This window comes from Aquila chrysaetos, chromosome 20, assembly GCF_900496995.4.
Source record: "Aquila chrysaetos chrysaetos chromosome 20, bAquChr1.4, whole genome shotgun sequence".
Taxonomy (NCBI): Eukaryota; Metazoa; Chordata; class Aves; order Accipitriformes; family Accipitridae; genus Aquila; species Aquila chrysaetos.
The window spans coordinates 14,619,705-14,635,720 of NC_044023.1; the positions used below are offsets into that span (position 1 = coordinate 14,619,705).

Genomic DNA, 16,016 nt, shown 5'->3' on the forward strand with positions numbered 1-16,016 from the left:
TCCAATTTTTGAGCGTTGAAGCAATCACTCTTACTGCTCTTCAGTCCTATGTTAAATTACGTCAGCAAAGTAGACAGTAGCTGGCACTCTCAGAGCCTGCCATTTACCCTGTTGTGGTCCAGATTTACAAACTGCCCATGCACACACCGTAAGGTGCACCACACTGTACAGCTTTGACATCATCCCATTACTGTAATATGCAACAGCAGAGAATTTCTTGAAGAGAAGGAAAATACTGCTTTCTCTGATGACTAAAGGGAGAGAGTGAGCTTATGAAATGGGGCCTTTGAACAACACGCTGTATGTCTTAGAATACAAAGAATAAGATAGCTCAGACCCAATTAAAAATACACAGTAAGCAAGTAATGAATTTTTCTTTTATTTGAGTAAAACCACAATTTACAGATAAACACCACAAACCTCCTTGATTCAACTTCATTTGTTTCCATATAGAACCTTTGAATATTGGAAATAAATTAGACTAACAAATAAAATGTATTAGTCACAAGGAACTTTTTTTGTTATGTGATTTTCCACTGCATTACAACTTAATACAAAACTATTTACAAAATATATTTATTTGTTTGCAAAACTATTGGTTAATTCAGGTTTTAAGTTACATGATAAATTATACAGCTCAGTCACTCTTTACAAACAGTTAAAAGATAAACCTACTCTGAATACAAAATGATATCCTCTCATGATCTGACTATGCCAATTCGTAGTACTTCCCAGAATCTGGATCAAAGTAACAGTTCAGACATGGATCATACAAAAGAGTCAAAACTTCCTCATCTTCTTCAGCATTGAGGTCTTCACCTGTGCCAAGTGGGAAAAGTAAGAATAAATCACTCTTATTCACTTAGACAATAACATGGAAATACCTGTCAGATGTGACAGAATTTTTCTTTAAAGTGTGTAATCTTCTGACTTCTGAATTGTTACCTTCAAGATAACAGCAATTCATGTTTTTACTATATTTCCGAAGACTTGTATTTATTTGAGGTGAAATGATGTCAGTCAGTGTTTGCTTAACGACTGGACTTTACAAAGTCCAGTGGAGCAGTTCACCACAAGTACCTTTACTGACAGTGCATCAAAGTATTCCTAAGTGGTATTTTTCTCAATGACCTGAAACAGTAATGTTTTAGCATGAACAAAGACAGTCAGTGCATACTTAAGGCCTGTAAGAATGAAAGAGTTTGAATGTCTGGTACCCAGTATGTCACCTAAATGTCTAGTATAGGTAAATCCATACAAAAGAGCTTTCAATATCAGAGAGGAAATAAGATTGTTTCAGACAATAAAAATTTTAAATCTAGGTTGTCTAAAGTTATGTAAAATGCAAGAATGCTTTCAGGTAACAGAAACAAATCCTTAGCCTAAAATACCCCGATAAAGCCATACAGACTTTTATTACAGACACTTTATGTATTGTAGCTCCTTTTCTAAACCTGTCTGTCTTTCATACAAGCTAAATCTAAGTTACATGATCTATAGCTTTTTGATAGGAAATGCACAGTTGAACACAACCTGTATCTTGAATTTCATCACAAATGTTCATCTTGTTCTCAGACTGCTAATACAAAAGCTCAATGCTTTGTATGCCCTAACACGTCATAATAAGTAATGGCCTGTTATGCTAACAGCAGCAGCTTCACAATGCTCAGAATCTATTTACAGCCAGGATCACACAACGATATATAGGTTACATTATCTAGAGACCAGAAAGTAGGTTGGTGCATTTAATGCATACAGAAGAAGCATGCACTTTATCATTTTAGAAGAGATTTCGTTTTTGTTTCCTTAGTAGCATTAACAAATGCCATCAGAAAGAAACTTTTGCTGTAACCAAAGGTAAAAAGGTAAAGCTAAATTGTTGCCCTCCCTGCTGTGGGTACTTCATAAGGCCTGGTAAGCTAAATGAGGTTAACTGAGATATTTTGTTTGGATAGCCCTCAGGAAAAATTATGCAGTGCAGAAAGAAGGCGTAGAACTGAATGTCTTTTTCTACACTTCAGATCATAGTACACAGGCAAATGGTATTCATGCCCCATTCCCTCATATAGCCTTACATTTTCACCTGAAACCATGTTGTTATTTCCACTGAATTCTTCATTAGTTTGCTTTTCCCTGCCTATGCTTCTGTTCAAAATGATTCTCTTTTCTTCTCCAAGCTTAAATCTCCTTACCTCTTCACCTTAGAATTGGCCTCTCCATATACTCCCTGGTTTGATTTAGGAATAAGAAATTCTTCAGCCTCATCAGGTGTATACCTCTTTCCCTGTATGCCTTGAATTCATACCAAATCAGAATTAGACTGCAACCAGGACTAGCTGGATTTATAGCTTTATAGCAATAATTCCTTGCATGTATTTCCATTTGAATGAGAACTTAGTTTTCTAGATGTATTTTGTTTTTAAAGTTAGGCTTCTTTCTTTTAGCATCTCACAATATCTGCAAATGCATTTTAAGGTACTTCTAGATATTGGAACAACTTCCAATGGAAGCATGGAGTATTAAGTTTTGAACAGATTAAAAAAAATGTATGAAAACCTCACTTCTGTTCTACTTTCTAAAAAGAAGTACTAATTGAATTAAGTGACATTCTTTTACAAGACTCAACTAATGTGTAATGGCTGTGTTAAAAGGCATGTTTCTACTTTCAAATGGTATATTGTGTACAACCTGACCATATGTAGGAATGAAGTATCCACAGCCAAATTAACTGATAAACAAGTCACTTTCAAAGAAAATTTCCATAGCTGTTTATGCTGCCACCATCCACGCTTTTGAGGTTGAAGCTGCTCAGGATTGCATGAAAAAACCTCTTGACAGTTTAATTTGAATATCATGGTGAAAGCAAAATCAAAGCTTTTGTTCTTAAATCACTAAAAAATTAAACAGTATTTGAGGCTAGAAAATAACTTGATTTTAAACAAAAACTGAAGTCTGTGCTGTAGATTATAGAGGGATGAGTATTTTTTAGTTCTGAGCTGAAAGAAGACTGAAGATAGTTAGTACCTCTGAATAACTGTCATATTAAATGAAATGCTGCCCCACTGAAATCAGGGGAGCTATTGTTTTTATGGAGAAAGGCTTTTGCTCAAGATGTCTAAACCTGGATAACAAAGAATGGAGGAGGCATATAGTAGCTTTATATGAACTCTGAAATAAACGTACAAATAACTGTTATTTTTTACATAGTCACCACAGTCTGGAGAACTAAAATGGTTTCCCTTTTCACTGTATTCTAAGTTTTAATATTAGAAAATGGCTTGTAGCAAATCTCACTTTAAGATACATAGATCATATTCTGACCCTGATACAAGTCAACTGCACTGGATCAGCTGTCAGCAGAAGGGATGTTGAAAAGAACACTGCTAATATTTTCTTCGATATGATCCTTGAACATTGAACTGCAGTGCTCAAATCTATGCTGTAATTATGTACTGCAGGGTTACCATATGACTATTGTCAACAGCTGTAGTCCAAGAAAGAAGACTATTCAGTACTGTGGTTCCTAGACCACTATCTTAAGACAAGTAACAAGATACAATAAAGTTCCAGAGAATTTATGGCTCTGCCTTTGTCACTTACTGTGGAAACTTCCTTGTATGACTTGTTATGTCAAGATAAATGAAACTGTCTGTAAATCAGAAATATCAATGCCCAGTAAGGGAAAAATCTATGGAAATTTATCATATTTATGAGTCTACATTTTCCTCTTGATTGCCTTGTGAAACCTGTTGAATAGACTACTTATTACATCTCCCTATTTAACTATGTACTATGGATGGTGCAAAGGTTAAGAAAGGAACTGTAGAATAAAATGCTTTCTTAGAAATGAATCACCTTTTTTCCCCAAAGTTATGCCCCAACTTAAAAGATTTTTTCTAAATATAAGAATTAAAAAATCTTTATAAATATACTAATGCTATACTATCTATTTTTCTTTAAGGATACTTCTAGATAAAATTAATATCTTGACTAGATTATGATTCACTGCAGATTTTCAGTACTGATAATATGCTTTTGCTATCCTGTGATACTCGGAATACTGGAAAACTGCACATACACAAAAAATAATCTTGTGACACTTAAGACACTTCCCAAGATGAGAAATAACTCATTTTCTAATGTGATATTTAAAAAAAAAAAAAAAAAAAGTGAGTAGGGCAGCAGAATTTTCTGGAATTAATTTGAGCATTCAGTTTGTTGATCAGATCTGGTACTTAATTGTCAGTAGTAAAACACTTCTTTTGTCACACAAATAACTAACCGCAAGTGAAGTGATTAAGAAAAAGTTTTTTTCGAAGTGCTAGAGATATATCACAGGACATGACCTATTTTGCATCTTTTTAAAAAATGATACTCCAAACCATCTAGTTACCATGGTCCATCAAGATTTTTTTAAACAAAGTTATCTAGGAAAACACACAGATTCTGATGTTTGATGGGTACAATCTAATCTGATAGGCATTACACGTATTACACGGCACTGCATTTTCACACACCACCGTATTATGTCCAAAGGTCTGTGTTTCACTTAAGGGTATCTTTTATATGAGCAAAACCATGTCAGTTTTCTGTTAATAGAGTGCAAGGACATTATTTTCCACGGACTGTACACAATCAGAAAGGGAGGCTTGGAGTTGCTTGAAGACACTGTATACTGCAGAGGTACCCCCTTACTTTGCCCATCAGGCCTTCCATTATGGCAGGTTTTTTTGATTATTTGGAGATAGAAAACTTTCTGTGTGAAGTTATCAAAATTACCAATATCATACATACACATGAGCCAGAATTTAATTTGATTGAATAAAGGCACAAAAATAAAAGGCCAAAATAAAAAGCTATGGTTTATAGAGATTTTCTGTTCTCCAAATGTGCAATCACGGACACATGATGTAAAAAATTTCAGCTTAAAGGAAAATGAGATTAGGAACAACTCGTGACACAGTTTGGAAATTCTAGTATGAATTACAGAAGAAATCCAACAAATTCCCAACTATAATTCTTTTTTAAAGCTTTTTAAAGATAGTAATACAATTTTTGAAATTTGCAGAAATTCTAGCTTTACTGCAGCAAGTCTTGGATTTCATAATACTAACATAAAAAAATTCTCAGAGGCCTATCACAAATTTATATCCAACATGCCTTTAACTCAAGGACTACTGTCCTATTCTCTTTGGCTTACTTAGGACCCTTAACAAAACATATTATTTGATTCTTCAAAGCAAGGTCCCTTCCTGACAGCAAAATTCTATTTTGCTGTCATAAACAATTACAAATATACATCTATGAAAACATTCCCAATTTGAGGGGCATAATCTATTTTAGACAGTAAATCACTGAGACATCTTCATCCCTTGGGCAGCCAAAATACACAGGTCAGATTTATGAGAGTTCACATTGAATTCCCCAGACCTGAAGAAAAATGTAGATATCTACCCTGTTTCCTAAACCAACTGATAAGAAAAAAGGGCATTTGAAGAAAACAAGGTATTTGTTTTTTCTGTTCTTGTTGACTTTCCAGTTTCAGCTAAGTTCTCTGCCGTTCTCCAAGCAAACACCATTAATAAACAAAAACTTATAACACTTTAGGTGGTGACAACAGTCTTTATTCAGGAAATCACACTGAGATTTCATTTAAGGCTAAATCTGGAATTTTTCTTCATAAGAGAAGTATCACTTACATAAGTGTAATTGTGCTTCTGAATAAGAATGTTTAGTCTTTGCATTCTTTCTTTCATAGGTTTGCCACCCCCACTAGCATAAATTCCTTATTTTAAACAAATAAGATGCAGTTTTTATGAGTTAACCGGCATCAAGCCAGAACATTAGGAAACTGCAACTGCATAAGTTATTCTTTTATCAGAGGCAAATAATACTGCATGGAAAACTCTGCTAGCTTGAGCTGAGAATAATAAATAAGAGAACTTGCAACCAAAATGTAGCAGTATAGAAAACTAGGAAAAGGCAGCACCAAGAGTACAGAAACAGCATTTAAAAATGTCTTTCTACCCAGGTACTTTTCATTGTCTTCATAAATTCCTACCTGGAATACTCTGATTTGTTGAAGATTTAGTGTGCTCTTCCAGTTGTTGGCTTCCAGGAATGATGGGAGGACTGAACAGGTTCAACCAGTCCCTGAAAAACACAAACCAAAATATAATTCCTAAAAGCACAGTTTGTGTTCCTGTTTGTTCACGTTCTTTTGATTATTAAAAAAAATTTCACAGGAAATTGCAGGTTGTTGAGCATGATGAAACAAAATCAGGCTGGATTTTACTATTATAAACACAAACTTCAGAGTCAATACAATTCTTAAACATTAAGGCTTCCTTCCTTCCTCAGCCTTTTCACCTGTTCTGTTCACACTAAAATCTGCGTTTTAAGTCAGGTTCGCTTTGCAGATTTCAGCTGGTATTGCGCCCTCAGCAAAAGGTCTACATGAGGTGTGATCCATAACCCACAGAGCTATACTTTGAAAGCCTGTAGAACTCATGAGAGTCTTTTTCTGAGGAATAAAGACTTGGGATGAACAACCTGTGTTTTATGGGAGACTGTGGGGGTCAATTTGATTAAAAATCCTTACCCTCTCTAAGGAAAAAGCCTTAAAGACAATCACAAGAGATGTGTTTGGTTACCACTGACTTGGCACTGCTTGGAGCACCCTGTTAATAGGGTGACATAGCAAGTAGTATATCATTCACAGTGTGGATGGTTGGCAAGTTAGAGCTGAGCTTAGACATGAAATGGATGCCGCTAACAGTGTGATACCAACTCAGTGGTCATGAACTGTGGGACAGCTGATTTGTATTAAATAATTTAATCTTTCCAGTTTAATTTAACTTTAAAATTTTTCAATAAAGGGATGGAATTAGTGATCAGAGCTAAGAATAATATTACTAACAGTTTTCTAGTGTTTTTAAGAAGGAAACATTGGATTGTCAGGATGTTATTGTTGATAGTACTGCTGATACTGGAAAAAAGCTTTGTTATGTAAGTACATTATAAATAATTGTTTATAACAATTTTTATTGTTATAAAATGTTATATGTTGTAAATAAGAATTTGTTACTGAGCATAACATGATTTTAGCTACTGGCAAGACTATACAGAGGACTCATCACAGCTGTCACACATCTATTTTGCTTCTGTAAAGAAAAAATTTTGATGGGATCTTTATTATAGAGGAGGGAGTATGGATTTTCTTCACCTACTCAATTTAATAGGCAATTTATGTCTCTCCTGAACACTACCTTGTAATAGCTTTTAAAAATGATTTTCACGTTATCATACATTCATGCAAAGTTCAAAGTTCATTTCACATACACCACTTTATGATACACTGTCTTTGATTGTTACAGCTCAAAAAAAGGAAAACAGAACAGTTGTTTTTATTGTTACTGCTTTTTATTGCAAACTGAACTGCAGATTTTTTCACTGAAGAAGTCACTCACATTATACTATCAATCAGAGAAGGATAGCCCTGGAAGGACACATCTAAGCCACAAAATTAAGACATTCTTTGTGCAGATGACCATGTTTTGTAATTCTTTTCATATATGAAATTAATCTCTGTACACTGTGCATAGCCGATGTTTCCATAAGTTCCCATCTCTCCTCTTCAACAGTAAAGAGCTGTAACACATTAAAGCTTCCATATAACCATTAACTAGACTGAATAATTGCAAGTTAACACTTAAACACAGAATTCGAGGAGCCTCAGTAAATCATCTCTTTTTGATAGAACCAGATCCATCCTTTCTGACCAACTTATTTTACTGCAAGGCAAGGGGAATGGAAAGGAAAAGGGGTCTTTAAATTCCCTTATGTTTGCTTCATGCTGATGGGAACAGTGCAGCTCTACAGAGTAAATTAAAATTGGTTTGGGGTTGATTCAACTTATGTCTGGCCATGGCTGTTCCAACAGCTGGCACTAAAACATTATGCATGCAGACTTGTGCTAGAGGCCAGGGAGATTAGCCAGAGCTGTAGAGGTAACTTCAACATCCATGGCTTCGCCTAGAAGGGATGAATTTTTCCAAAGCTTGACAGTTTTCTTCACATTGCCAGACTGTAATTGTCTCAACTCAATTGTCCAACACCAACTAAACAGGTAACGTACTTCTACTTTCTGAAAAGCCTTGATGATCTCATGTAAGATTTGCTTCTGACAGAGAAATCTGGCAAGGCTCAGTCATGTGTTTTAACTGCTAAAATATGCCAATTGTTGGGGTTTTTTTTGGTTAGTTTTTCTGCTACTTCTGGACTTGTTATTGATTCCACACCATCTCCTGTTGGCACGTATGCATAATCTGGGGTGAATCAGGGGACAACCACCTATCTGTTTTCAGTCAAAATGGAAAAAACTAATTTTCTGCCTCAGGAAACAGAACTGCTGGTGTAGAAATCCAGCAAGTAGTATAGCAGATTTAAAGGAAGAGATATTGAATTTTCCATCATTTCAATATGTAAAAAACATACTTCAAATTTTTTTTATACCATCATGTTATTTTCACATATATGGCTAACTTCACAACCAATCCTTTTCCTCTTCTGCTGTTCAGCTAATGCCAGTGACAACTGGTGCAACTAATCCACACAGCAATATGCTTGCCTAGACATATCTCATTATTAGCCCTCTCTGTCGTTGCTCACCATACTGCATTCCCTGAATATAGCCAAAGACTCTTTGTTTACACCAAACCTTCAAAAGTTTTTAGGAATAACAGTTAAATGCATGCTATGATATCCAGTGGCATGGTAGAAAGTATTTTCCATTTCTGCCACTTGCACATATGGTGTGTGCTGCCTCAGAATCAGCCAACATAATTTTAACACTAGAATCTGACCATGCTCATAGGATGTAGTCAGAGAGCACAAAGCATTATCACTTACCTGATTCTCTACAATTGCACTGAAACACAATGTCAGCAAAGGCAGTCGCTTGGAGAAACTGTGGCAATTTTAGAGAAGGTAAGGAAGAACTAGTAGTGCTAATCTACGTCTCCGCTTCCCAAGCTACCCTTTCTTCCAAATTCACTACAGCTTTTTTAAAAGACAGTGATGTCTGAGATCCAGAGGAGAACTAGAATATTTCTGCTAGGAAGATTGCTGAAGCAAAAGTGGCGCAAGGACAGAGAAAAGACAGTGCTTGCTTCTAAAGAGAATTATCTCAGTCAGACCAAAAAATGTAGTTAGAAAAGTAAAGAAGCTTTAGAATATATCTGCAGTTTTACAGGTCTGGCACAAACCAGAAGAGTTTAAAGATACATGTTTTTCATACAAAATATGTATCAGAGAATTTCTAAAGAAAATAGTTCGTACCTGGAAAGCAGAGAGGATGTTAGTAAGAAGGAAGGAAAGATAATAAGGCAATTACCTCCAATGGAAAAGAGACAATTCATTTAGAGAACACTGAAGGAGAGAGGTAATCATGTGTCATTAAACCAGTATTTCTGTTAAATTAATAGTTCTTATTACTTAGAAAATTTATGAATTTTAGTTTGAAGTCTCATCTCTGGAAGATCTTCCTGAAAGATGAAGTCTGAGAAATCAGAGATGGGATGATTTGCGAGTAGCTGGATGATTTTTGTCTTTGATTTTGTCCTTCATTTACTTGAGTCAATTCTTGTGTAAAGGAGTTGTTCAGTTTCATCTTCATATTTATTTTGATGCCTCTGGTTCAGTAGATGAATTATTTTCTCTAGGAGGTGCAAGTGTAAGATCTTGGGATTTTGATGGTTCCAAAGGGAGGCAAAGGAGTTTTTATTTACGAGAGGCAACAAAGATGTGCAGGCAAATTTAATATTTCCTATTAAGACAGTCTAGATTCAGTTCATGTTTTTTTCTTTCAATATCCAAGAAAAACTAATAGTTTTGCTATTCAAACCCCTCTCACCAAGGCAAGTAATCAAAACACTACAGTATTAGGGACTCATTGTTGACTTAATATTACTTTTAAGGTTGAAACATTTCACACAATATATATTAAAAACTGGTTTATTACTTCCACAAGTTAGTTAGCAATGTCTAAATCAACTTCTCCTAAAATATTGAAAATAAATTTTAAAAAATCTCATGTGTGCTGAAATCTTCTTGGCCAAATTGCAGTAGAGAGTAAGCACTGGCAGTTGATTGATAAACTTCTGAAAAGTGGGTTTACAGTGGTAATTCTGGTAGAAGCTGTAGTCTAGCAGTCAAGATGGACTTTTCCACAATGAAGTCTGCAGTTGTTTTTAGGAAGCAGCTAAAGCATGTGTGTGTGAGAGAGTGTATGAGTTCATTTAACGACAACAACAACAAAAACAAAAATCCTGAAAAATTTGTGGACCTTGCTTAAAAGTAGAGCCCAGCACGGAGACAAGCAGCAATATGCTGAGAAATGCAGACTGGCCTGTGTTCCCCTTCATTGTGTTTTTATTCTGACTGAATAAAGAATATTTTTGGGGGGAACTTCTTTAAGAAGCTAGTTCATCTCCTTAAAACAGAAAAGCTAATCACACATTCTGACTAATTAAAGACACTCTATTTATGCTATCAATGCCTCCAGCTGTAATCAATACAATCAACATGCAATAAACTCTCTAGAGCTTTCCTGATAACAACGTGCAATGCCAAGTATTGTCTTTTGACATTGTGAGTTGCATTGTATGAAGGCTTAGAATAGCTTCCACACCCATTCGAAGTGTCATGCACCTTTAATACTTGCACTGAAATTCTTCATTATTCTGAAAGCTATTCTCCATACCAAAATAGAATAAAAAAAATGTTATATAATCTTGTTATATTATGGTCTTTTCTTAAAAAAATACTTTCAGAAAATAATTGTCATGTATTGAAATATCACATGGTAGCTGAACTGTGATGGAAAGCAAAACAATCTTTTGGACTTATGAACATTGTTTTCAGCTTTATGACAGTATGTTTAATTTTGCAGAAAATGGCATGTATCAGTAAAATCTGTTGAGAAAATTAGTGATGCTTTATTAAGTAGCACTTATCAATGACAATGTATCAAAATTATTACTGTCAACAGAAATCCGAAGAATCAGAGGGGTTTGATTTAAATCTTAATGAACACCTTTGATACTTTGATTTTTTTACAGATATTTTTGCTTTTTAGTCTATCCTATTGCCTGGACTGAGAAAATGGCAAATCACTTAGTATAAAGATTTTTAACATTGCTGTGAATTGAGATAGCATACTTTATCGCATTTCTTTTGGATCAGATTTAATTTATGTTACTTAAATCAACGGGATCATTTAATCCACATTATTAACAAAATTAAAATGCTTCAAAGTTTTAGTATGGTTTCATCCAACAATCTATACAGGAATTAAAAGGAATGTTCAAATTATTCGGTCAGCCTGGCAGTATACTCAAAAAATGCAAGGCAAGGGCTACATTATGTTAAATCAGGGAATGAAAAAACAACATCAGTTTTGTATCATTAAGAACACATCAAACTGACAGACTATTAAGCATCTGTAGAGTACAATCAATAAAGAACACAAAAGATTATATTTAATTGCATAAACTACTTAGTAAATCTTTGTGAATATGAGAGGAGAACTGGCTTGTGCCCGAGTGATAATAAGAGAAGCACATTTGCTGAATTATTTTTTACAATGGATAATCTGACTAACTCTGTGGAGGGCCAGAGAATGCCAATGTACCGATCAAGAGCATAAAAATATTTTAAGGAAAAAGGACCAATTCTTGAACATCTTGTGCAACTATCAACTAAAATCTCAGCACATACTTCTGTTGTATTAGTAATGTTTAATACCACATGAAGCAAATTCTGTTGCAAATGCTCAACCTATGCACACCTATTTGGGTTCTGCTTTGTAATATATTAAAGATGTATGCATAATGGAAGGTGGTTTTTTCTTAATAGAAGTATTTCCATAGAAATAAACCCTTCAATAGTAGTTTCAGTAGTGAAGCAAGGACTTATGTAGGCTATTAATAATAAGATTTGTCTGTGTTATGTACAAAATGCAATCATAATATTTGAAAAAAATGTTGAAATAAAATTTCAGGTCCTGCCACTACATATGTCCGTAATAATTGTGAAGTCATCTGAGCCTTAAGTTGTCCATTATTGCATCTAAAATGCTTTAAAAAACTTCAGATTTTGAACATTCTTAAAGTTTTTACACAAATATGCCATAAACCAAGAAACATTAAATGTTAATTTATACATCAATAACTGTTCAGTGCTACTCAGCCTCAGGTGGGAAAAACAGTATCTTTAAAATGGAAAACTAAGTGAGTATAGAGAATAATAAGAAGATATACTACCAAAAGTATACTTATACATACAAATCACGGATTTTTGAATGCAAATTTTAACAAAAATCTTGAAAAATAACATAAATATACATGTCCATATGACTTTGCATGAATTGAAAGCTCTATTTTAAAAAGTATTTAAGGGCAATCTGGCAATACATTGATGATTAAAAAAATGCAAGCCATGAGCTACGTGGTATTATTCTCCTGGATTGTTACTGTAGTTTCAAAATATCATTAAATCAGCACAAACCAACACTTATCATTTCCTGCACATTTTTCACAGTGAGCTGCATTCTGACTATGAGTAATCTGTTAATATGTTCTTTGCCTCACAATCCGTCAAAGTGACAGATTCATTCCATCCCTAATACATAATATCTTCATTTACTGTATGCCTTACTGGAACTTTCTTTTTCCTTTTCCAGAATGCCTTCTTCCTTCCTCCAAACCACTTCAGCAAGTCCAGCCTCCCAGATACCACATTTCTAATGGGGGCAGAGAGACCTCCTTAAAAACAAAATTATTTAATTTTCAATGAATTAGTAACTAAAAAAAAGATCATAAAAAGTACAAGTGCAACTGTGTGTGGAAGACTTGAATCTGCTCTTAAAGTCTTAAATCTGTAAATGAACTGGCTTATGGGTGCTAGATTGGACTCAAGGATAACAAAGGAGATCTGAAGTCTACTTATTAAACTAGGTATTTAGGTAGCATAAGGTGCTATTACAAGTGCGTACAGTATAATTGTGCTGAATGGTATTAGCTGAAAATTTGACCTGTTAATGCTATCCTGTTTTTCTTTCATTATCAAAGGTCAAATGATAAATTTGTGCAGGTTATTAAAAACATATAGTTTCATACATCAGTCTAAAAATATGAATGACCTGAATTTGGAGGTTTAACAGCTTAGTGATTAATATATTATGCTATTTGGTCAATGTTTTATAGTTAAATACATGAAACTTCTATCATAGCTTCTGTTAAATGACAGTAACATTGGAATTTACTTAAAGACTAAACCTCTAGTTCATCACCATGCTAGGTTGCTGGCTAGATTATATTCTTGATATTTACTAGTGATATAAATGACACTAGTAGAGAAAACCAGTGTTTTGTCACCTAATTTAAGTAAAATACTAGCCCTTTCTTTGCTATTTTTAATTCATTTATCAGAAGATCAGCTGTATAAATTGGAAGTAATGAATTTGCAAAGGTGTGTTAAAATTCCTTCATGTTATTATAATCTTAAGCAAGTAAATTCTAATAACTACATCAGATACTCATTGATCAGTGAATCAAATGGATTTCCACATTTTGTGAAGTGTCCATTAGGTAGGGGTGCTTCCTTTTTTATGTATTTTTAACAATTAAATAAACCATTAATTTAAAAAAATTACATTTGAATATTCCACCAGTTCAGGAAACACCTGAATCTAGTACATAATGAGTCTTGCTGCAGTTAAAGTAATTCCTTTTCCCCACAGTCAGCCACCAACAGCATCTCACTGTTCTGTGCATTTTGGATGTAGACTGCATCCCATTAATTTTTAATGGATGACATGGAGCCAGTGGGCTTTTAAAAATCAATGGAGAGACATGACTCAACAGAGCACTAACTTTAGTATTATCGAACTTGTTAAAAGTGATGCTGTTGAATATTCCTAGTCTGTAAAACTACCTTTCTTTTTCAGAAAAGTAAAAAATAAAAAAAAAAAAAAGTATGCAAGAAAACTATGACCTTTTAGTATATTCATGCAATGAATGCTACAGCATGAAGTCAGAAACTTGATCATTACCACAAAGTGAGAAGTATGCAACCTCAGTTTAATTCTTCAAAAACATCAAGATTTGTCAATAAAAAATGTAAAATAACATAAAGGAATCAAAATCAACACTCCTGCACAAATGATACTGGAATAGCAGGGAAGGGAGAGGTGGACATTTGTGCCCTTGGAAACCCAGACAGTTTTTCTCTGTAAGAAAATGTTGTATGCATATGGGATGTCAGTCAAGGAGCCTGATTTGCTTGTATTTAAATAAGCTTCCAGTTCAGAAGGAGAATGGAGGAATAAATATATATTTTCATAGATGGGGGGCTGGTTAGTAATAGGAATTTTTTTTCTCCAGAAAAGGGAGAAATACAACTGGTACAAACCTATTTGGAAGCTTGCCTGCCCTGTGAACTACCCTAAAATCCCAAGGCTCTAGGAGTTGTCAGAAGTTGGACTCAGGCCTTAGATGCTGGCTTGTGGCTGGACTGAAGTGTCTTGTCATCCACAAACACTGGAGATCCCCTGGAAGAAGACACACAGGCGAAGGGCCATAGCAACAGTTCAACTGGGTACTGAAGGAGACATTGCAACACGCTGTGAACAAGGAATCCCAGACTTGTTACAAGATAACGCCTATCTCTTCCTTTCAATCTCAGAGATCTTAGAGGTATGTAAAATCTTTTACGGCCTAACCTCCATCTCTACATATAAGTATGGTCAGAAAACTCTGTATGCATGGCCCAGGAATATTCAGAAAAAGGGTGGAACCAATAAAAAAAAAAATCTTCTCAGTAAGTCCTGAAGCTACAAAAAAAAAAAAAAAAAAAAAAAAAAAAAAAGAAAGAGATAAACTACCTTGTATTAACATAGATGCAACAGCATGTTTGAAAGCATTTGCCATGTTTTATATTCAAACCCTTAGTGTATACGTTGCCACGTTTTCATGTTCTCAGATTCCCATACAAGGGAAAGCCATTTTTGGATTATCTTAACAAGCTTTTACGCGTTAGCCACTTGGTTCTCAACAACCCTTTTGCAGCTAGAGCTTTTTACCATCATGATTAAAAAGTTTAACCTTTTCAATTAGATGTTTCCTGTGCCATTTGCTTCTTTTGTCATGTTCTTTTTCATGCATATTATAGCCTGACAAATGCAGCAGAATTTCGCTAATTCAGATTAACGACTGGGAGACCTATTGCAAATTACTCTATTTTGTGGATGAGTAAAGTAAGTGCACAAGTACAATGAAAAACAAAAGTACATTTTGTGATACATTGTTCTTGTTCACTTATTTTGACAACTGTTGTGTAATTTTATAATACTTCATAATGTAATATTGTCTGTTTTGCATAAGTAATGGAGTTGTATGGCTTTGATCTTGTAATGAATTATAAAAATAAATATGCTTCTTTGTTTGCAAAACTCAATCTTTAAGTGTGCTTAAGTTATTCTGCTATTTAAACCTTTGCTTGGAAATATGGGAGACAAAGACCTTTTGTGTCTGAATTTCACAGCATGCATGTTGGAGAAGTTCTGCTGTACAGCAAATAAATGTTACAGCTACAATCCTTTTACTGCACCATTTTGTAGGTGAGTTTAATCTTACTGAATCTCTCGATACAACAACACGTGCATCAGCTATTGGAATGTTTAGTTTTCATCTGGGACGAATGAGAGTACTTAAATGGTAGTCTCAAAGCTGAACATACTTTTAATACTTGAGAGTTTGCAGTGGATGTGTTTTTGTGCTGGAATCACTGATATATTATGCAAATTTCAGGTGCCATGATAATGGCAATATTTATGGCAACAACAGGTTCTAAAAAAAGACTCCTCTAGCAGAAACTTTTAAAGAAAGTGAAAGAAATAATTTAAGAAAGAAATAATTCCTAAAATCAAGAGTGGTCAGAGTTATGCATAGACAAAG

General features: G+C 34.4%; 1 protein-coding gene across 9 annotated transcripts in view; it reads right to left on the minus strand.

Annotated features, from left to right (window-relative positions):
- Positions 1-363: 363 nt before the first annotated feature.
- Positions 364-16,016, minus strand: part of CFAP20DC (CFAP20 domain containing) — a 90,141-nt gene continuing 74,488 nt past the window's right edge. For 8 of the 9 annotated variants that reach the window (XM_029996313.2, XM_029996312.2, XM_029996311.2 and 5 more), the window contains 2 exons: positions 6,062-6,153; positions 364-819 (listed from right to left, as the gene is read on the minus strand). In XM_029996313.2, coding sequence (XP_029852173.1) covers positions 710-819; positions 6,062-6,153 — 202 coding nt within the window. In that variant the 3' untranslated portion in view covers positions 364-709. The remainder of the gene's footprint in view (positions 820-6,061; positions 6,154-16,016) is intronic. The other variant, XM_029996317.2, reaches the window with a different exon arrangement.